At 31.7% G+C, this 23147-nt stretch overlaps 2 protein-coding genes and 1 long non-coding RNA gene across 7 annotated transcripts; 1 reads left to right on the forward strand and 2 right to left on the reverse strand.

Moving 5' to 3' along the window:
- Positions 1-678: 678 nt before the first annotated feature.
- LOC101491371 (uncharacterized) lies at positions 679-10364 on the forward strand. Of its 4 annotated transcripts, none has more exons than XM_004503797.4 (13): positions 679-833; positions 1014-1142; positions 1272-1380; positions 1857-1990; positions 2086-2230; positions 2771-2949; positions 3513-3750; positions 4479-4577; positions 4720-4865; positions 5035-5139; positions 7028-7116; positions 7460-8020; positions 10107-10364. In XM_004503797.4, the coding sequence occupies exons 1-12, from the start codon at positions 765-767 to the stop codon at positions 7968-7970; spliced, it is 1953 nt and encodes a 650-aa protein (XP_004503854.1). In that variant the 5' UTR covers positions 679-764; the 3' UTR covers positions 7971-8020; positions 10107-10364. The 4 variants fall into 4 exon arrangements, with proteins under 4 accessions (XP_004503854.1, XP_027191347.1, XP_027191348.1 ...); XM_027335546.2 differs by having other exon boundaries at positions 2131-2230; XM_027335547.2 differs by lacking the exon at positions 5035-5139.
- Positions 8552-10427, reverse strand: LOC105852252 (uncharacterized). The gene is made up of 7 exons (XR_012163565.1): positions 10320-10427; positions 10083-10202; positions 9835-9990; positions 9622-9742; positions 9354-9524; positions 9095-9182; positions 8552-8982 (listed from the first exon to the last, which is right to left on the reverse strand). It is a non-coding gene; the product is annotated as an uncharacterized lncRNA (long non-coding RNA).
- A 1308-nt stretch (positions 10428-11735) lies between these two features.
- LOC101491892 (respiratory burst oxidase homolog protein D-like) lies at positions 11736-18228 on the reverse strand. Of its 2 annotated transcripts, none has more exons than XM_004503799.4 (12): positions 17580-18228; positions 17211-17373; positions 17077-17125; positions 16827-16940; positions 16308-16730; positions 15786-16169; positions 15586-15681; positions 15368-15483; positions 15136-15238; positions 14928-15001; positions 12680-13215; positions 11736-12374 (listed from the first exon to the last, which is right to left on the reverse strand). In XM_004503799.4, the coding sequence occupies exons 1-12, from the start codon at positions 18211-18213 to the stop codon at positions 12265-12267; spliced, it is 2802 nt and encodes a 933-aa protein (XP_004503856.1). In that variant the 5' UTR covers positions 18214-18228; the 3' UTR covers positions 11736-12264. The 2 variants fall into 2 exon arrangements, with proteins under 2 accessions (XP_004503856.1, XP_027191345.1); XM_027335544.2 differs by having other exon boundaries at positions 11736-12403.
- Positions 18229-23147: the final 4919 nt, after the last annotated feature.

The following is a 23147-nucleotide window of genomic DNA, read 5'->3' on the forward strand; positions in this document are numbered from 1 at the left end:
TTAACTATACCGGGTGTTGTAGTAAATAACTAAAAAACTGTACAAAGTACTATTTAACATGACTTTTTTACTTTCATTTTCATATAAGAAGTTTTTGTTTGGAGTAATTTTGAAAATGCACTTAATTTTTTTTAAGAGATCAATCAAAATACTCCTGAATCTCAGTTTATTTCACATTATTAAGGGGATGGTTTGAGGACTCTCAAATTATGGAGATGCTGCAATTCAAAACTCAAATGAGATAACAATAGTTTCGTTGATCCTTTATAAAAAATATTAATATACAATTAAGATAAATTATACGGTATTATCAAAAAATGAGTATATATTGATATTATAATTATTTTAAGTAATATTTTTCTCTAATTTATTTATATGAATATTACTAAAATATTTATTAAAAATAATTAAATTAAGAGTTTTAGTATGTTTATCTATTTAATTTTGACTTTAGTAATTAAATAAATTGTTTTTATGATTATTAAAATTATGACAAAAAAAATTATCTTAAAATATACCAAAAGATGAAATTTAGAAATTTGGTAATATTAAATGTAAAAAATAGTCAATCATAGTAGTATTAATAAGTTGATAGTACTTAATTTTCAAATGTATAGTAAAACTACCATAAAATTAATTATTTTCGCTCTTTTCATCCATAATAACCTCCCCAATAGCACTTCTTAAGACTGGGTATAAATATCTCTCCCAGGCTTGAAGCTGTAGTTGGCGCCAAACCATAGAAATATCGTAGCAGAAGCAAAATGGTTCAACTGTGTTTCGTTCTTGATCTACGGAGCTTGGCACCTCCATTGCTAGAAGACTTAAAGCAGGTACTGAGAGCTTTATACATACTCAATAAACTTCGTTTTCCCTATAATCTAACCTCTATTCTTTCATCTGTTATTTTCTTTTCCAAATTTTCCAATATTCATCCAATTACCCACGCAATTTCATCATTATTCCTAATAGATCGTCGATTTCTTATTGTTCGTTCGTGTATTCATTTTCAGTCGCTACTTCAACTCGCTAATTTCTATGCCATTTCGAGTTCGTCGTCGTCTTCGCGCAAATCTACTACTCTCTGTGATAAAATCGGTTTGTGCTACGTCGTTAAGAATCGTTTATCTTCTTCTTCTGAGGTAATGTTTCAGCACTTAGCACATTTTTACAATTTCGCGATTAGAATCACAAATTTGAAATGCACGAAACATATTTGTATTATGATCCCTAAGAGTGAATGACAAGGAGTGGATCTGCTTGTAATGTAGTTGATGATCGCGTACCGTCCTATTGGAAATTTCAACCTACGCGATTTCCACCACGCTGTTAACAACTTGCCATCTGATGCCTTCATGCCTGATCTTGATAACGTATCAGGTGATCTTGATACACACACCGACAACCATTCACAATTAGCCAACACATCAAACAACTACATAACTTCTTTTTTATTTACTTTTATATGTTGGCATGTTCTGATAGATTGTAATAGTTTTACACCACTGCTAGTCTTTAAACTCCTCCCCACCCATCTTCCCACCCACCCCCCTCCTCCCACCCACCCTCTATGCTCTCCTTTTTCTCTCTTCACGTTGTCCTCCTTTAATCCTAACCCCCCCCCCCCCCCCCCCCCCTCTCTCTCTCTCTATATATATATATATTTATATAATTATTATAATTAATAAATCATAAAGCAATACATTAGCACCACAAACACATTAAAGTAAAATATAGAACACGTGAAACTTATCGACTTTGGCTGAGGTGTGCAAAAATAATGATATTCTCATAAGACATGTTTCCTTTTCATGTTGAGAACAGTCATTGACAATTCTTTGATGATTGATTTGCAGATGTAATGATTTCAGATGTTTTGAGTGAACAAGTATTGTATTCTTGGCAAGGTAAAGATATTGAGAGAAAAGTGATAGTCATAACTTCGATATTGCCTGGAGATGTGGATTCTGTAATGCAAAAGAGCCTCATGGTGAGCGTGTGTGTTCATGACATGAATTTTGTATTTTTTGAGTTATGTAATTCATTTTTGTCTAAAATATCTTAAATTGGTGTTTTTTTTTAAAGGATGCTGCAGATAAATGTGTTTCGGTTGATTTTGCTGTATTTCAGCAGAAGTCAAGTCATCTGATTGATTTGCGTGAAAACATCAACAATTTCCGTCACTGCATTTCTCATCTTGACAATTGCTCAATTCAGACCTACATCACAGGTCAAGAACTCACACAATTGTAGTGACCAAAATTAATTTCTTTCCAAATGTTTTTTGATATAGAGTTGAGAAACACAACAGCAACAACGAAGTTATCTAATAGAGAGTTAGCTACACATAACAAACCACGCCACAATGTCTAATGACAAATTATTGGCCTATAGTTTCTCTTACTATCCTCCAGTCTTTAACTATTTAACTACCCTTCAAATGATTTACCCTTCTTTGCAAACTTTAATTAGTCTTTTCACACCCGACTAAACCAAACACTTAAGGTGACATTCTTGCTAATTCATTCATTAATCATCCTATGTCATCTTGTGTTTCCACATATATATCACGCCATTATCATCTCTGTAACACTGAACTTATTTTGCTCTTGGTTCTCATTTATTTCTTTTCTTGATTCTCTTGATAGAACCAAATCGTAGGGCTAGCTTTGAGAACACAAAGAAACAGAAAACATCATGAAATATATAGAAACCATTTTCCTAAAAATTGGACTAAAGAAATTTATGGGAATTGTCTAAAACATTGCAGATTTCAGATTATTCAACAGCCTCGTTAAAAGATGGCTGCAGGTTTTGAAAGATGACATGGACGAGCCCCTGCTAGCGCGTCTCGTTTTCAAGGATGACCTTTTAGATTCTGTGAACCATATATTCTGCAACCTGCTTGCATCAGTCAATCCAATAACCAACAGCTTCAGTCAATGTCAGGTAATAGTATGTTTGTGTTGGTTGTTTACATTAGAAATAGTAATTGGCACCACTGGATAGATAATATTCTAATGAATATACTACACTAAAGCTATTGCGTATACTTATTGTTGGAGCAATCAAGGGCTCAATTTTGGTCATGCCATCCATAAATCGAGAAGCACACTGGAGAAACTGACCATGTTTGAAAATAATATAATTTGTTTTACAATTGACAGTTTTAATCAGATAAAAAAAGTAAAACCTTCAGTAACATCTGAACACTAGGTAAACCTTAGTTGGAATATATAAGAAACCATAATACAATACTGATGTAAAATAGTTTCATTTATTAATTCCCACCTTCAATTGATTATTTTCTTTATTGGTATTTTTTTAATGAAAATTTTCATTATTGGTCTATTTCCAAAATAATTGTATTTTTTGAATGCCCTCTACATAATTTATTGTAAAATCTTGAGCAACATCATATCTACCAGGTAGATCCTCTTTTTCTTTCAACATAATATCAGTTCAACTCATTAAAGGAAACGGCAGAATAATTCATTATTGGAATTTTGTAGACTTGCAGATGCCATGGCATTCCTTTAGGGGATGCTGGAAAACAACACAACATATTTAACTGTCCAGTCACTGGCTCCAATCTGGAAACATGTGATGTTAATGAAAATTCTGTTCGTGTTGGGGAAAAAACTATTCTGTTTCTTCCCTCGTTCCATAATTCCCTGGAGCTCCTGAAAATTTATTCACCAATCAATGTAACTGTTACAGAGAGGATAAACTTGGCATCACTTGATGAAGGTGTGCATTTTCTTATGGCCTTTCATTTATAGCTTTTGTTAATAGCTCTATGCAACAGGATTTTTTTTATTCTGTTAAAATGCGAACTGTACGAACTGCTGCTTTATTGAGTGTTTTCACAATCAATTTGATGTATCAGGCAATTATATCAATAACCTACGGGTGAGGAGGAAAACACCATTTTTTCACTTCCTCCTTGACTTTTCTTCTTTCTACTTCAATTTTTTAGTATATTTCATGATGATTTGTTTCCTGTTTATGGAGTATTGAGACTGATTAAGCAATATATAAGACTTGTTATTATTATTATTATTATTATTATTATTATTATTATTATTTATTTATATTATTATTATTATTATTACAATAATAGGAAGTTAAATTATTAGTAGACAGTTTTTATTAATAATAACTGCCATATGTAACTGCTATGTAGAATAGGAATAAGTTAATTAGGAGAATAAGACATGTTGCTTATAAATAGAAGGGGTGATTGGGAGAAAGGTATCTTGGCACTTGTATTGGTTTGGGGGCCTAATAGGCATTGAGAGAGTTTTGGATCTCTCGAATATCCAGAGAACATAATTGTAATATTCATTTTACGGCAATATATGGGTTGGTTTCTATCACAATATATGTGCACCTAGTATCTTTTATGTTGTTCCTAATCCCTCTTTGTTGTTTCGCTATAAAGAAATGTGATTTCTGAATTTTAAATTTTAATGCAGGTCTAATAATGGGGGCTTCCTTTGTTGTGATTCCATCTCGCTATCATGCGATCGAAACCACTTCAGATGATACTGATCAGTCAGACATGAATGCTCAACGTGTGTAGAAGGCTTCTTCCTCTTTGAATTGCTATTTAACTGTGTCATTATCAATACTTCTGAGTTTGTTGTTCAACGTATATCGTTCAAGTTCTTCACAATGTTTATCTTTTTTATTCCTATCATGGCTACTATTTGACAGTTTTTCAAGGCCTTTCTAGCGCTCTACATTCAATGGACCAGGGATTGATATGTTCTTCAAATTGTGATTTAGAAACTATGACAGAGGCTCCTTACCATTGTTACTACATTCTGCAGCCATCAGATAATGGACCAATGCTTATGAGGGTGAGAACTTTTTTACTCTTTATCCCTCTTATTCTCCCCACATTCGCACATGGTAGAATAATAGTGTCAGTAACCACACAGTGCCATTCCAATGCAGTAGAATGTGCCTATTCAGGCTTGTATACCTTGATGGTGATTCATCCCTTTACATAATCCATAAAATATGCAGCGCCTTGCAGGGGCAGAAGAAGTCCGACAAGCTCCCGACAATCGATTAATTGGTCCATCGGTCAATAAGGATGTTGAGAACTCTGTTCAAGCATGTTTGCTAAAGGTTTATTTAAACATTTATACTGACTATTTATTTACTTTTTTCCTTCCATTGACTGATTGCTATAGACATGAAATTTTATGTAGGCATTATTTTGTGAGGATCATTTTGGAGAATAAGAAAACCCCTCATGCTGTCATGCATAAAATTTTATTATAGGTTTCTTCTTTAATGCTCTGGGAGCTCTGCAGATCTCAATTTACCTGAGAAAATATTGTCTGTTCATTGAAGGATATAAACTTTATCACCAGAACATAATATAAGAAAATATTGTCTGTTCATTGAAGGAGACAAACATAACATTAAGATATTATACAATTATAGAATAAGCACAATCTCCTTCTTTTGCACATCCTTTAAGCCAGACAGACTGGTGGTTAGTTCAATGAACAGCTAATGGAAGTTTATCTGAGATGATGGGGTTTTTAAAAATGTTTGCTAGCTGCAATGCAGGTGGAACAAACTTGGTGAGTAACAATCCTGTGCCACTTTTTTCCTATCAAAGAGTAAGTCAAGTTGATTGTTTAGTGTGAGGATTAAACATTGGGATGACTGTGAGATATGAGACACCCAAGTTGTCACCGAAGATTGTAGGTTGATCTAACAGAGGGAGACCAATGTCTCTAGGGACCAAGGAAATCCTGGTGAGTTTGGCAGTAGCAAAAGCCATTGCAGTAGATCGAACAATTGTGGATTGCTTTTGGGCAGTCCAATAGATGAGGTTGCTACCAAGAAAAGTGCAGTAACCAGTTATGGAACTTCTTGTTTGAGAACAATGAGCTCAATTTGCATCAGCGGAAGAATATATATTGAAGCCTCAATATTACTTGGTGAATCTGAAAGGTTTCTTGTACCTTTTAGTAACGACAGAAAATCAATCATATGACTTCCATGATCAATCGCTCAAACATAAAAGCAAATTGATTTTCTGTGATGTGAATTTTCCCTCTTAATATCTGCTCAATCACTCTCTCCCAAAGGTTACGTTGTATATCATCCTTGTTCTTAAAGACAGGGATTAAAGTACAAATTCCTCCTTTATTCATTTGGCATATTCTTAAACCTTATACTCTCCTAAACAACATTGTGGGCCATCTTATGGGCTTTCTCTCCAAGCCTTTTTTATACCTGTCCAACCGTCTTACCATCAACATTTGTGTGCCTGCTCCTGAGTGAAGTAACCATTCTCTTACATCATGGGGATCATTAAAGGGTCGCCGTGGCCAGTGTTGTATATCCAGTTTGTATGCTGATAGTGCCGCTGAGAGAATGCAGGAGCAATGCTGTTCTTTTCTTTTGTAAATCTGACATATTTGAGACGACGTGTCTTTGTGCGAGTCACCTGAATTTCTTTGTGAATGAGCTTGGAAATTATGACCTTTGGAGTTGAAGTGAAACTGTTGAGATTGTGATAAGGATCTCAAGAGCATGAATATGATCCATATTTTAATAAATTAGGATGAACTTAAATCCACATCAGATTGGGATTTGGTTTATGATTTGCAGCCTTGATTCTTTCTTGCTGTCACGAAAGGTGGAAGGAGTGATATTCATTTGGTCAATTTCAGCCTGATGTGTTAGGATAGGTGGACCGTGGACCCACCTTGGTAGTGGTAAATGGATTGTAGTCCGACTCAAATCCCCTTAGCAGATGAAAAACTGTCTTGATCAGACAAAGGTTTGTCAGCGAGGGCTATGTCTTCACAAATGCTTTGACTGAATATATTCCGAATTGGAGTATTAATTATACAAACATATTGATTTCTGGACGAATTAATTTGCAAACTTCCGCAGACTAAACTTTAGATTTTGAATTCAAATTGACTCATATACTTACAACATGAATAACTTCTTTATATTTTGGAGTCTTGACACCAAAAATTGCTTGCAGATTGATCTAACAGACTATGATCCATTGTTGCATGAAAAAGGCTTTCATCAAAAACTAAATGGGCTTGTCAGAGAAAGCCTACAACTGGGGTGAGTTTCTACTTTCTACATGTAGCTTGACATGTGACAATGCATGGACATGAGAACACGTTTGGACATGAATAACTTCTCAAAACAAGGCTTCTTTTTTTCTTTTCAAGTAAAAATAAGAATTAAAAGCTAGCCCTTTTGAGCAGATGCTACCAGATATAGCAACTGTTTTGTTGTTGTTGAGGATTAACATTTTTATTACCAGATCTGAAAATTCTGACCTGATGATTTGATTCAAGCTTGCCTATTTTTTTGACTTGTTATTCTAAATGAATCATTGTTGCAAATATAGTCTGTTAGCTAAACATTCAAAGGCTTATGTGTTTATTAATGACTTTTGTAGGTCAGTGTTTCCCAAAAGGGAAGGTGCCTTTTCTGAACTAAGCTCAAGTCGACAACCTTCATCAGAGGTGATTGGGAGAGCAGAATCAGCAACTAATGTAAATGTTGTGGACGAGGAAACTTTGTCCACTGATATTACAGATCAAGATGAAAGAACCATGGCATGTATTACAGAAGAATGGAAGCAATTGGTTGTAAGTGAAGACCCCAAGTTGCACTCTCCATCTTGTATTCCCAAAGCCAAGCTGGGTATATCAAGTGTATCACCACGAACTGGTAATAGAGAGCTAGACAGGGAAACCTCAAGGATTTTGGAGAGATTGGAGGTTCCAAGGCCATTGAAAGGAAAGACGGCCTCTCCTGTTTCAAATGAAAGTTGTATGAAAAATATAACTGTGTCCACAAAAAAGCCTCTAATACCATTCCAGCCAACTCAAAATACAGAACAAGCCATAGTTGGCAGCCAGTTAATGAAACCAAATTTCCAGAGGCAGAAAAGAAAACAAAGATGAAGAGAATGCAAATCTGCATTTCGTGATATAATTGCTCAAAGGTTGATAAGGTCAGTTCATGAAACACGTTTTCTAAAACATCGGTATTAAAATGCTTACATTTTTTTAGCAGGCTCAAGATTGCGCTTAATAAATTCTGTTTAAAATTTTATTTCTACTTCTCTCCACAGTATTCACAACTAATCACAGAACATGTTATGTTTCCCAAGGGATCACAAGCGTGAAAATGTATAGCAGTTTTGTTAACATATTAACATTGAAATTCAACACTTCGCGATCTAGTGAACTCTATTAGAATATTAAAAAATATCTTATAATATATTTTATATTGTATTAGAGCATCTTGAGTTATTTCCTAGGATTAATTTATAATCATAGAAATATCTTATATTATCTCATTATTATTATGATTTATTCCTGATTTAGGACTGAGTTTATGTATCTCTGTAAATAGAGATTAGTATTCAACTTTTTGTAATCAAGTCAGCATAAAACTATTATCCATAATATTCAAGCTCTTATTATTTTCTCTCCTCCTTTTTTCTAAAATCACACAACTTTAACAAACTCTGAAATCAATATGCTATAAAAGTCTTACTAAGGTGCATAGTACTTTGGTTGTCATAATACATGTCATTTCTGAATTAGAATAAGTTCATGAAGAACACTCTTCATCCATAACAACTCCTTGCAAGTTTTAATTGCAACAATAAAATTTGCCTTTGTGGTAGCTAGAGCAAGACACTTTTGCAATTCTGACTACCAGATCTATACATATAAAATAAAAAGAAGCGAAGTAGGTATGTGAGAGTCATAATCTCCCGCCATATCCCAATCTGTACAAACTCTACCATCTAAGCTAAGTTTCAAGTGACAAGTTTCTCGTAAATATTTCATGTTGATGAAAGCTGTGCAGTAGCTAATTCTTGACTCAGTATATCATGACATTGTTGATCACATGCAATACTCTTCGCTGGAGTTATTGAAACAATTTGATCAAGATCATGTTCTGCTGCGGAAGATAGTGATTGCAGCAACATCAACCAAGTTAAAAATGTGAAATTCATAAATATACATAAACTAAAAAGCAAAATGCAATTTGCAGTATATGCATATAAACTTACACTTGGGAAAATCGAATTTTCCAAGTTGTCAGTTATGGACTTGTTCAAAGATGTGGCATTCTTAAAAAGCAATTGAATTGTTACAAATCTGATCGATAACAAGACAAATGGAGTGAGTTTAATGTGTTATCTCGTTTACTTTTCCAGCTTTAGTGGCTGTCTCCATCATTTTTCAAGTATTCTTAAATAACATCAGAAAATTTAGAACATAACCAATAATGTAACAGAAAATCGTGTATGAGTGTCTTATATCATTTACCTTTTCAGCTGAAAATTGTTCTTTGATTTTGTTGACCAAAGGCAGATCATCCTTGTAGTTCAGGATAGATGACTGCTTCAATTTTGGCTGTACGTTAAATATGAATGTTAATGTACGTCCCACCATTTCATCAAGAATTTTAGGATATTCCAGTGGATCATATCCACCCTCCTATTACATAAAGAAATCAAAATTCCCAAAATTATATGGAAACAGACATTAAAAACAAAATTAAAGAAATGACAATTCCAAAGAATCGTAAGTATACTTCAATCAGTTTGTTTCGAAGTTCCACAGCTGTAGTGCCTTATAGCGTAGTACAATCATGGTCCCAAAATGCAAATAATGTCTTCTATTTCTCATGATATACTTCAACATCCAACTTATATCTGTACATAGTGAAAGAAGGTAATTAATAAATAATAGAGAAAGATGTAGAAAAGAGAAATGTAATATGCTTCAAAATATTTTGATAGAGAACCTTAGAACAGGACACCTTTGTTATGGCCATCTTTACATTTGTGAGGTGGTTTGTCACCTGCTTTTTTAGGACACTGACTGCATCCATTAAAGTTCCATCCATTTTTTGAAACAATGACTTTTGAAGTTGTTGCAACTATCTCACACAAGTAGTGTCCTACATATGATGATGGTTTAGGTTTAATGACTTTGAATTCATGTTGTTGGCAATATCGTATATAATTAACTTTGTCAACAAAGGTGTCTGACCTGTTGAATCTTTATTTATGAAAGGCTCGTGAGTTGACCAAGATACATGAATCGGTCGTGAGCTGAAAACTGGGAGCAGCCTGCGCCTTGGCTGAGCATTTGAGTTGGTGTTGTTCCCATCTGACTTGGTGTTCCATAAGTATCATCAAAAGGTAAGCTTGAAATAATTCCCTTTCTATGTCATGTATAAGTAAAAGCATTTAATTAAAATGTAAATAAGAATTTTATGAAAGTGACCTTTTTTCTGAAGTTTTGAATTTCTACCATGTCTTCATTGATAAACAACTTGGCACCATTCCATGCATTTGAGATTGTTAGTGGATAATTCCTAAAATTAGATTGAGAAAGGGAAAATTAACATGATGCAAATAGTAATGAAATCAAATATATAATGAGAAGGTGGATAAGGATATGGGTTGACCTTGTGCCTCTTTGATCCTAGCATGTTTAATTATGATAATGATTGGTCTAGACTTTAGAATCCGTTTTCTAGCAGTAAATAGAAATGAATTTGGATGCCAATTCTTCCCACAGGGTGCAATTACTGATGTTACCACTGCAATGCATAATAATGAATACATTTCAAAGCCTCAAATAAAAATATATTTTAGAATGGTAATGGACAACAATATATACAGAAAACCAAAATACTTTACATGTACCAAATGTCTTTTAATGGTAGAGGAGACACTGATTTTTTTCATCCCTGCATTTGGTCAATCTAAATATCAATGTGAATAAGAAAACCCGTTTTTGTTGTGAAAAATGACAGTAACATATCTGGATGATGTTTCTAGAAAGGATTTCTGAAAAATCCTTAAATTTGAAATTATTCAGAGGCATGTCAGATGTAACTTTGTCGGTTACTCTTGTACCACCGGTGAATATCAATTTGAACAGATGCTTGCATGTGTTAAATTGGAAACCATTGGGCTGCACTCTAAAATTCGGCATGCATGTAGTATGTGCTCTTTTCTTTCATTGGTTCTTCCATTTCTCCTAACCAAACAGAGATATATGTGACAAATAAGGTACAAACATTTAGTATTGAAACTTCTATTTCCCATGTTGATGTAATACTTTAACAGAGATTAATAATATTGCCTTGTCAACGAAAATGATCATTTCAATATGTTCTAGTTTGCCCTTGCTGACAACAACTTAGAGGTCTTCTATTTTAATAGTAAGCTTCCACAACTCTTTGTTGTCATTGATGTTTTTGACGTTGCAAATGGTCATTCCAATTGTTTTACACTTTATTAAATAGTTTCAAATGAATGTATAATAAGATTTTTTGAAATATAAGTAAACATTGACAGTTAGATTACAAAGTTTCAAGTTTTGGATTTATGTGAATGGAAATAAGTAAACATTAATGTAATACGGAAAAAATCAACGGTTGGATTAGCAAAATTCAATGTTTACAATGGATTATTTAGCATAATTACTGCTAGAATAACTTGATCTTTTCTCATATATTTATGTTTATAACTCCAAAAAATACTACTACTAGGACAAAATGAAATTGAACGATAAGAAATTGTTACTTTAGAGCATTCACAAAGGTGATCTAAATAAATTGTCCTGGAATATTGATTTAAATAGAAGGATGAAACATAGCTTTTGAATTTTGTTGAAAATTTACACTAAATATTAATATAAAAAAGTTACACTAATTTTAATACAAACTTACATTTAAGTGAAAAGTGTTTAAATACTAAAAACTTTACTTCAAATTTACCATAATCAATTTTACAAAACCAATCAAAATATGGAATTTACATGTTAAAATATAAACTGTTTATTGCATTGCTTCTGGACAAATCATTTCCCTCCTTTACTTTCTTCCAGGTCCCTTCTCCCGGGATTATCAAGATGAATAAAAACAAAATAGCCTTCTTATGCTATCTATTTCCCTTTAATTAAATTAATACATACATGATGACACGCATATACGTTATTGACGGGTCCATCCTACCTCACCTTTAGCATTTGGTAGCCAACTCACAACCAAACCATTTAGCACACGTCTACCTGGGTTCTTTTACAAAGCCATCGTAGAAACACACTATAGGTTATCAACAGAAAGGTGGATACAATACATGATTATAGCTAAGTCATCTTGGCGGAAGACTAGCTCGTTATACAGCTTCCTCTGTTATCCTCAATAATTTCCATCTTATCAGAAATTTTCCTTGTGAAAGTCATACTTGGTGGATGTATTGTGAGAGAAATCCAATGCTAACTGATGAAGCTCGTGGGTCAGGGTGGATGGCCCACAGTAAAATACCCCTGCATTACATAAAGCATGTGTCTATTTTCTGCGATATGATGATAAGCTTAAATTTAATGAAACACTTCAAAAATTGGTGAATGCATGATTGATATTGATATAAAGTAAGCATCTTCACTTAAAAAAGAGACTTTCTTTTTCACGTTGAAATTAACACTCTAGAGACATATTTGGAGTTTAGATTCCAAAGCATATTATCGATCATTTGGTCCACAAGTAGTTTTTTTTTTTTTTTTTTTTTAACTTTTGATTTTTCAAGAAAGAAACAAAAGCAATGGCCACAATTCAAGAAGTGGGAACTCACCAACTCGTGCTTCCGGATGATTAAGTGCAATGCGTTTGTAGACACTTCGCCAATTGGGTTTGGCAAAGTGAGACTTGACACGTGTGCCAGAGACAACATCGACGCCCTTTTTTGCATGGTTTATAGACTGCACCATAGCAATAAGAGCAGAGCGAGCATCACCCTGTTCATAGACGCTGGTGCAGTAGCTGTGTAGCTCAATCAATCCCCTTCTGTCCTCCTCAGCTACCTCATTCATCACTCCTTTAAACCAATCAAAGGAACCCTGCTCTCTTGTCACCCAATAGAAGTACGCCCTCCTTGTCTTGAAGTCATTGAACCTAGTGTCTTTCTGGTTGTTTGTCATCGGTGAACCTTCTTCTATTGAGAACTCATCTTCCTCTTCCATGGCCTTGAAATTATTGACCATGTCCTTTAGTATACTTATCATTGGAGTTGCCCCTATTCCCAGCCCCACAAGTAAAACCACCTCATACTCCCTGTATTTTTGTGCCGGCGCTCCATACGGACCATCAATCAGAACTTTTGGGAAAGTACTACATAATATCACAATAATATACAATCACTTTTTGTCATTCAACTACGGGATATATATATATATATATGGCAAAGACTATGAATTTCCTCTACCATGCACATTAACTAACAATGGCTTTTCAAGAAATTTAATATATATATTAAATAAAAAAATTATTATTTTTACTTGAATTCCTTAATAAACGTGTAATTGGTTAAAAAAAATTATAATAAGGAACAAATGGAGTACTTCAAAAGACATTTGTTAAATATAGAAATATTCAATTAGTCATTTCTTGAAAATTTTATTTTCAACTCATTGAAAATTTAAAATTTGTTCTCTTCAAGGTAACAACTCACCATTTACAACCGCATTTAAATTTATTTTTTTCAACATTAATAAACTCATATGGTGTCAAAAGCAAGAGAATCCACAAGTACAAGTAGGCATTGAATGGATTGATCATGATAACTTGGCTTGGTGATTTGGTGGAGAGATTTAAGGATTGGACTGATAGGAAGTTAGTAAGTTTAATTTCTCCACCAACAAAATAACAGGAAACAATTAGCATTTACTATCATCCAAAAAGAAAAGTTGGCTTAGAATAAAAAATACAGATAATTGTATAAAACACTCCTTAATCCTTAAGAAGGTCCGTTTGAATTATTATGTAGTTAAGATACTTGGTCAAAAGATAAAAATATAAAAAGGGTAAATTATTATAAGACATTGTCATTTTAGTCGCTGACTCAATAAAATATTTAAATTAATCATCGAATCATCAAAATGTCAGTTAATTTAGTCATTGGTCATAAACTATTTTGATAGTAAACTATTTCTATCAGTGATTTTTATGATAATAAGTTGTATTTTTCAAAAAATATTTTGATTATTCGAGTATTAATTTGAGTTTTTGCTCAGTCATAGACCAAATAAAAAATACTCTACACATTCAAAAACTAGAATGGTGATTTACCAAATAAAAAAGTATTTAACTAAAAAGAATATTTTAGAAAGAAAACATTAAGCTATATCTCACTATTATGTTGCTTTTTTATATTCTTAAAACATGTCTAGAATTATTGTGTACATAGTGAGATGAGATGTGATTGGATTTTTTTACCTCAATAACATATAAATTATACTCTGCAATCGGTATCCTGGATAGTAAATACCCATTTATAGTTGAGACACTGATGACTCATCTACATCTAAACGTGAAACATAGTGCATAAAATATTTGGATTGGCTTTGGCTTTGCACTGCATGCATAGATTTCCGTAAAGCGTCCTTGTCACCCCAATATTTGTTCCAAGTCGCGTAATGTAATCATTTGATTATAATTAGTGGCCATGTGTCAAGTTGCGGGGGGAACTGGGAATTGGACAAACAAACACGTTCTTCAATTATTGGATCAGTGACATCCAGTAATGGACGTTCTTCAATTATGCTATCGTATAATCTCACTATTTAACCAAAATTAATTGCTACGCCTTTAATTGAGTAGCATTCTAACCTTACTTATAGGCTCTTTTAAATCCCTATTTTACAGGTGAAGTTAACCAACATCACCATGGAACTCACTTGTTGTTTATGTGAACAACTAAATTTAAGCATATTTTGATGGTGATTTCGAGTTTTATTGGCCATAGTACTCATTCATAAATGTTTAAATTCACGTCATTTTTTTAAATCTAATTATTTTTCAAAAGTAAAACCAGTAAGGCATACCTTGGGCTGTTATCTCCTTTCAAGCATTCAGCTCTTAGAAGTCCACTCTGTCCATTGATGGCTGGCTGGCACGCCTGAAAGAAACAAAAGCAATAAACTTGTTAATTACGAGAAACCATGTGATAATAATAATAATAATAATAATAATAATAATAATAATAATAATAATAATAATAATAACAACAACAACAACAATAATAATATTCACCTGTGAGAATTTTTCTTTCAGACTTCGAGTCCAATCACCAAGTATTTTAATGTGGACGCTAAGGTAATCATCATTAGGAGCAGAAGTTATGGAAAATGGATGCCTGTAGATGTATAAACAGTAAAGTTAATTCAGCTACTGAAATCAGATAACTGGGAAATATAAATAGTAGTAGATGCCACATTTCATAATTCATATAGAACATGTTTCTTCAAAACAAATGCATACATACCATTCAAGTGGAGACACAGCAGCACAATTGACAAGCATGTATTGTCCACTCTTATAGCTAAACCCTTGAGGCTTTGACATATGAATTACCAATACATTTCCAGGATAAACGGCCACCTACAAATTTGGCAGTGAAATGAAAATGGGATGAAATCATGTGTATACTTTCTATAAACTTCATATAGTAAATAAATCATCATATAATTATTCGGTACTTGCCTTCAATATTCTCACCGACTTGATGCTCGATCTAAGTGCTTTAATTAGTCTTTCCAAAGCATAAATGGTGATGGGAATAGCCAGATACATCCAAGTCTACAAAACACATAATATTAAGTGCCTGTGAATCTATTATATTTCAGATCAGAAAGAACAGTTAAATAAGTAGACCAAGTTAAGTGTTATCTAAAGGTACTAACCGTTTTCTTGTACCATTCCTTAGATAAGTAAAGTTTGGTTCCATGGACAATCAACAGGGCATAGACAAAGATGAAGAGGTGATGAGAATACCAAAAGGCATTGAAACCTGTGAGCTTGTTGAAGGGTTTGGGTAGTTTGGTGCGGTTCCTCCTGAACCTAGGATTGGCCAGTATAAAGGCTATTGCCATTAACACAACCATTAGAATCCCTGTTACTCCTTCCCATGATTTGACAAAATACCAGTAATTCGATGGTTTATCTCCGAAAAAAGGCTTCATGAGCTTGTACTTCTCATCGCTTGCATGAAGAAGGCGAGGAAAATCACAAGCAAGATGATAAATAGCATGTATACCAACACCAATTGCTATCGCCACAGCTATCATCTGCAAAAAAATATTCTTAAATTTATGCCTGGTGAAACATGCTATAATCCAACACACAACATATGACTAAAGCATATGTGTGTGTTTTATTTTCTTGTCACTTACTCTTGAGGGAAAATCAGAAGCAAAAGTTACTACCTTGTGAAAGTTGAGGCTGTCATCGAAAGGAACAAAAGCGCCTAGCTTGGTCCTATTCCCGAGCCAAGTGATGGTGTTTCGGCATACAGGTAACAAGATAAGAGCCATGTTGAATTTAAGTGTTTCAGCCGCACCTTTTGCCATGCACACACAATGCCCCATCACATCATATGCAGCTCTTCTCCTATATTGCACAAATTTATAGGCAAATAGACCTGACATCACACCAATCCACAGCCCAAATACCCAAGATCTTTGCCAGTTATCCTGCAATAAATACTTGGTATCTCTATACCACCGCTTAATAGGATTCTCCTCAAATATAGGTCTAAGCTTTTGGCTTAGTATTTGGTTCAGGTACTTTGTTTCTACCTTTGTAGTTTCTTCTGGTACATGTAATAAGAGAGTCTCCAGGTTGTCTATCTGTTAAAAAAATGGCCAACAGTTCTATAATACTGAAATGAGTTGATGAGTTATTTTATTCTAAAGACTACAGTTTAGATTTTGTTATTTAATTACCAAGATATATCCTGTGTTATCCGGGTCTAGTTCTTCCATGATCAAAGCAGCATATTCCTCTGCTTGTTTCTGGATGTTTGGCAGTTTGTTGGCAGTAGCGCTCAGGCATATAATCTGATACCAGAATCACATAACACACGACATCAAGGAAAATCAAAATTGGCTGATAAAAAACTACTTAGCTAATGTTTTTTTTTTTGCAGTTACAGAATCTTCAAAAGTCTAGTTTGATGCGATTTAGATACCATACATCTTTTATCTCTTCCTCGTTGATTCTGCCATCTGCATCTTTGTCAACCCTGCATTCCAAATCAGTATTAGTAATATGGTTACAATGCATTCAACAAAAAATTGAGGCTTGCAATAATCAAAACAAATAATTACATGGCAAAGAATATTTTGAGCCTAGTATTGAAGCTCTGGTCAGAAATCCGGTCCCAGAACTCCCTCAACTGGATCTTGTTAATGGAACCCTCTTGAATACCTCTCTGCCGAGCAAGAGTATCAAAAAGCTTCTCTGCATATGCCTTAGACTCCTCATTCAATCCTACAATTGAATCCAAAGAAACACTTAGAATCACTTGATTATGCTCTGATCTTTGCTATTTAAGAATTACTTTCCAACAAGACTGATGTAGTTTTAATAGTTGCGATCACAGAGACATCAAAAACATCGATGCCATGGCTCAAATAACATAGTCAAAGTCTTTTTCTTATGAAATCATTTGAAGCAATATGGTAGAGGTGACATACCTATGCATTTAGCGAACAGATGACGAGGAAGGTAACCATCAGTGGTAGCAGTAAGGCTGTGAAACTGTTTCTCAACCTCAGACCATCCTGCAGCAACATCAGCCTTGGAGCTTATAAACTTGAGTCCAGTGAGAGCATGAGCCATAGCAGACTTTGTCCTTTCAAGTTGTTCTGCTGGTTCTGGTTTTGAAAATGATGCTAAACGCTTCAACTTCTTTATACGAATAGTAGCATTCTGAACCACTGAAGCACCAAATGACGTCTTCTTCCCAGTCAAACACTGTTTCTCATCTCCCATGTCAGTTTCTGTTACAGTTTTCACACTGTGTAAGGCAACTGAGTCACCTTTAATGTCCATGGTCACCTCAACATAATCTGCTTCTTCTTCTTCTTTGTTATGGACAACATCTGTGCCAGCTTTTGACTCAGCAGCACTTAACTTTGTACCGTTTTCAGGGGCAATGAGTTCTATATCTGATTCATGATGATGAAGATCTGCAGATCCTCTCATGTTGCTGTTTTGATACACTGATTCAACACTTTCTGCTCTCCTTTGCTCCTTACTCTTTAAGTTACTTCTTGCCTTTGCTCCCCCTATAGTATATATACAGACACACACATTCGTACGTTGCATTTTTGCAGCAGGGAATAGTAATGTTTAAAAGCACAGATATTTGCAAGTGGATTTATTTATTTAAAAAATACACTGAAGAATTAATCTATCTTTATTACTTTTTAAATCTTTAACTTAATTTAAATACTTAGCAATTACGTGAAATTTTCATTTTGCTATTTACATGGATAGATAAATGTGAAGTCATAATCATTTTTAAAGTAAGCCTCATGAAAAAAATCACTTTAAAGTAAAAGGTGCATTTTAAGAGTCAAGAGGGACTAATAATTTTGAATAATGTTCTATTAATATATTACAACTATCAATTAAAGTTAAAGATAGAAGTGCGAATACTATTTAAGTATTGTATCGATTGTTTAAGTATGATATATATTAGAGCTATGAAGTTAAAGATAAAACTGTGAATACCATGATTTATTTTCAATTTATAATATATTTAATTTATTAAAATTTAAAGAGAAGTGATATATATATATATATATATATATATATATATATATATATATATATAATAAAATTTTGTTAAGCATAATAATTTTATTAATAACAAAATACACTTTTATTTTAATTATGTTTTAAAAAGGGACTCACATGGATCATTGTGCTGGAAAAACGAGACAACAATTCGCAACTTTAAAGGGACAGGTACGACCAAAATATGGAAGATAGGAAACAGTATAAACCTTCTAATAAGTTTTCTCTCTTTAAAATAAACAAAATTAAAAAATAATAATTCACTCCTTCTAATTCCATCTTATATATCTAGTGCAAAAAAATCTGCTTGATGTTGTTTCATTTTATAGAAGTTTAAAAACGTATTATACAAATCATTTTTTTCTTGATCGAAAGTTTTATTCTATAATATACTTGTTACAAATGTTAACAATGTCTTGAGAGCACTTGTTAGATAACTAAAAAAAAGTCAATTAAAAATATACTAAAAAGAAAATTGAGTTTTCAATTTTTAAAATTTTATAAATTGATATTCTCCGTACAAAACTCTCATTTTTAGATTGGTTTCAAGTGTCCCTACTAGCACGACTTCAACGTCCGCCAAAATCCAAAGTTTATAAAGTTAGAATTTTAAGTCTCTAAAATAATTAATTTATATATATATATATATATATATATATGTGTGTGTTTTTTTTATAAATAAAAATACTTAAGTAATACAATAAATAATAGCGCGAGTCTCGTGAAAACACCCGATCTCATTCCGACCACGATACGTGGAATCTTCTTGCGTCTTAATAACTAATTTCTTATTCATCCTACAAAATATAAACTATGTTCAATTATTTTTCTTTTCTATATTTTAATATTTCTTCTCTCATGTTCTTCCTAGGTTCAAATGGTGTCTCCAAGTACTTGAGTGTAGGGTGTGTTAGCATTTCATTTTGAAAGACTATTTTTATTGTTACATTAAAAAGATTTATAAATTTTAAAAGATAATGTAAGGATTTAATGACTTATCAGATTTTAAAAATATAAAAGATAGCATCAAAATTATAGAAAATATAAAATCAATACTTTTTCAAAGACGCGTAGCAAACACTGATAATTTATTTTATTTTAAGAATTATTATGATAATATGTATTATTTTATTAATAATATCACATACCATAAAATGAAATATTACGTACTACAAAATAGAACTTTAAAGTGAGTTAAAAAATTAGCATCATTTTAAAAATTAACCATGCGTTAAAAAATGTTTACCTAGTGCATATTACATAACATATATAATAGAATCAAATAGTATAAAGTTAAATTATATAAAGTGAATACTCATATTAATAATTATAATATTATATATATATTCTTATAATATTATTTAAAAAGGTAAGAAATATTGTCAATTTTATGAATTATTATTTTATTTAATGTTTAAGAAATAGAAAGAAAAAAAAGAAGAAATTATTTTGATTTTTTTATATTGTTTTTGTAATGATTTTTCAAATAAAAAATCATATTCAATAGACAATAAGAAAAAATCACGAGGATTGGAAATCAATAACGTTTTTTATTTGGGTGTTAGAAAACGAAAAATGTTCTTTTTATTCAAATTTTGTAATTCAAATTTTATATTAATTATATGTAATTATTAACTAATTAATTATTTATTTAGTTAATTCGATAGAAGTTAGTTAAAAATAATGTAATAAATATTATGTATAAATAACATAATAATTTATTAATAAAGACAACACATTCACATTATTCCTTTCTTCTTCAACAATTTAAATACTAACAATGAGTACATATTTTCATAGAAATAGAAAGAAAGGAAAAATAATAATATTACTTTTGAGAGAGGTGATGGGAAGATATAAATGTATAAAAGATAAGGACAAGAAGAGGGAAGATAGGAGAAATGGGAGAAGGAGAAAAGGAGAGCGAAGGGAGAAAAGGAGAGCGAAGGGAGAAAAGGTGTGAACACAAATAAAACAAATAAAGAGATTCATAGACATCGCACTTTTAGTAGCAAAACTTTCTCATACTACAATACTTTTTTATATATGGGATTTAATACCATTAGATTTTTATCCTATATTTAGAAAGAAAAATGAAATATCTTAATTGAATATGATAGTTTATTTAAATAATATAAAAAAGGTTAAATTATATATGTGGTCCCTTAACTTAATTTCAGTTAATGTTTTAAGTTTTATCTTTTTTTTCTCCGATTTAGTCCTTTATTCCTGACAATATCAAATAAAGTATGAAAATATAAGTTTATTTGAAGATTTGTTTTACGAATTTGATGAAATTTGTATTATACTGAAGAATATAATTAATTTTATGAGTTTTGATTGAATTTTTTTTTTGAATTTTTGTATAAAAAAGGATAACATTGTTGAAATTTTAAAACATAAGATATTAAATTGTCACTTAAAATTAAAATAAATGATCAAGTCGAAAAAAAAAGATAAAAGACTAAAACGTTACCTGAAAATTAAGTTAAGCGACCACATATGTAATTTAGCCTATAAAAAATTGATTGAATACCACCTGTTTTTCATGGCAACTTTTTACAATCATAATTAATGCATAATGCTAATAACATCTAGGTGATTGAGATATTTATTTTTTTGGTTCTACACAGATGTAATCATATTTGAACAGTGTCGAATGCGAACAGCTGTTGTTGCTACTGTTTTCTTGATCTTTCTAATAGTACTTTTAACTTTAATTTGACGATTGTATTTTAGGTTTAACTTTATGCACCCATTTTCACTCTTGCTATACTCATTAGTAGTAATTGGAAAACTATAAAAATATTCCTGAAGTTTATTTTAACTGATATATTACTAAATTGAATATTTAAAAAAAAAAACTTCAAAACACAATTGTGTGAGTTTTAAGGGGTAACTTTTACTCTATTTATAGACAAAAGAAAATTATTTTAATAAATATTTCGGTAAAATTATATTATATATTATATTTCAAAATATATTAAATATATTATGCTTTACGTTAGTTTCATATGTTTATCAAATGTTATTTAAAATTATTGAGTTAAAATACATCTCAAATAAAAATGAAAACTAAGATGACAATTTTGTTCGGACGTAACTAAATTGGATAATTGAATTAGCAATTAATTGTGTGTACACATTGTATGTCTTTAAGGTAGTTGATTACAAAAAAATCCATTTAGATAGTGTGTTCGCTTATTTTGACTTTAGCACCTTGCAAGGTGAAATTGTTTCAAAATTAATGATATTTATAATTTTTAATATAACTTTAATTTTTTTATATTATATTTCAATTATTATTATATACAAATTTCTAAATTATTATTATTTTGTATTAAAAATAGTAAAAAGTTTATGAATAATTAAAATCAATATTTTAATAAAATAATTTTTTTTATTTTTTATAAATATTATATTTTTTAATATTTATATAAAAATCTTAATTGACATATATGATGAGTCAGAGTAAAAATATTGTTGGTAGGGTAGAATTTGGTTAGGTTGAACAATAAAAAATTATATAATACTCTACAATGCATCTAAAAAAAAACATTTTGAAACTACTGTACTGATTTATTTAATTAAACATAAATAATCTTTTATTACTATTATTATAAGTTTACATTATATATTAAATAATAAATTTATTAATATTTTATATAATTTAAACATATTAAATTATTTACTTTTTTTATGTTAATTTAAAAAAACTTAATTATTTCAATTTATTTTTCTAATGATTAAAAGTTTTTTTTTTCGACCAAATTAAGTTCTACAATTTTTGTTAGAGATCAAAACAAGTCTTCGCTTTTTTATTTAAGTTAAAAAGTTCATTTTTTTTAGACTTATTGCACTTTTGGTCCCCCTATTATAGGTGAAAATTGAAAGTAGTCTCCCCATTTTGTTTGTCCTCAGTTTTAGTCCCCAAACAAAATTTGAGTCCAAATTATGCTGAGTTGTCATTTTTGTAATGACGTGTCAATAAAAAAAGGTGACGTGGCTGACGCTTACGTGGAATAAACTCATTATTATATTATTTCTGATTAAAAAATATAATTTATAAAAGTCAATTTATGAACCTCTCTCTCAAGCTCCACATTCTTCAAAACCCCACAAGCCTGCAAAACTGAAACTACAGTTGCACAATCAGATTCCACACCCTCATCCATCATTCTATGATAAACCCTCAACGCCTCCTCTGCACAGTTATTCTGAAAGTAGCCATTAATCAAAGTATTCCAAGACACTACAGTGCGTTCTTGCATTGAGTCAAAAACCAACAATGCAGCTTCTTTCTCACCAGCAACCATATATATACATTGCCAACAAAGAGTTCTGAACAAATGTGTCCAAATCAAAACTCGTCTTTAGAGTCTGCCCATGAACTCCAACACCCATATCAATGAATAACAAGCCACTACAAGTCTTGATAACAATTGAGTAAGTGAAGTTGT

The sequence above is a fragment of the Cicer arietinum genome, chromosome 6 (assembly GCF_000331145.2).
Source record: "Cicer arietinum cultivar CDC Frontier isolate Library 1 chromosome 6, Cicar.CDCFrontier_v2.0, whole genome shotgun sequence".
NCBI lineage: Eukaryota > Viridiplantae > Streptophyta > Magnoliopsida > Fabales > Fabaceae > Cicer > Cicer arietinum.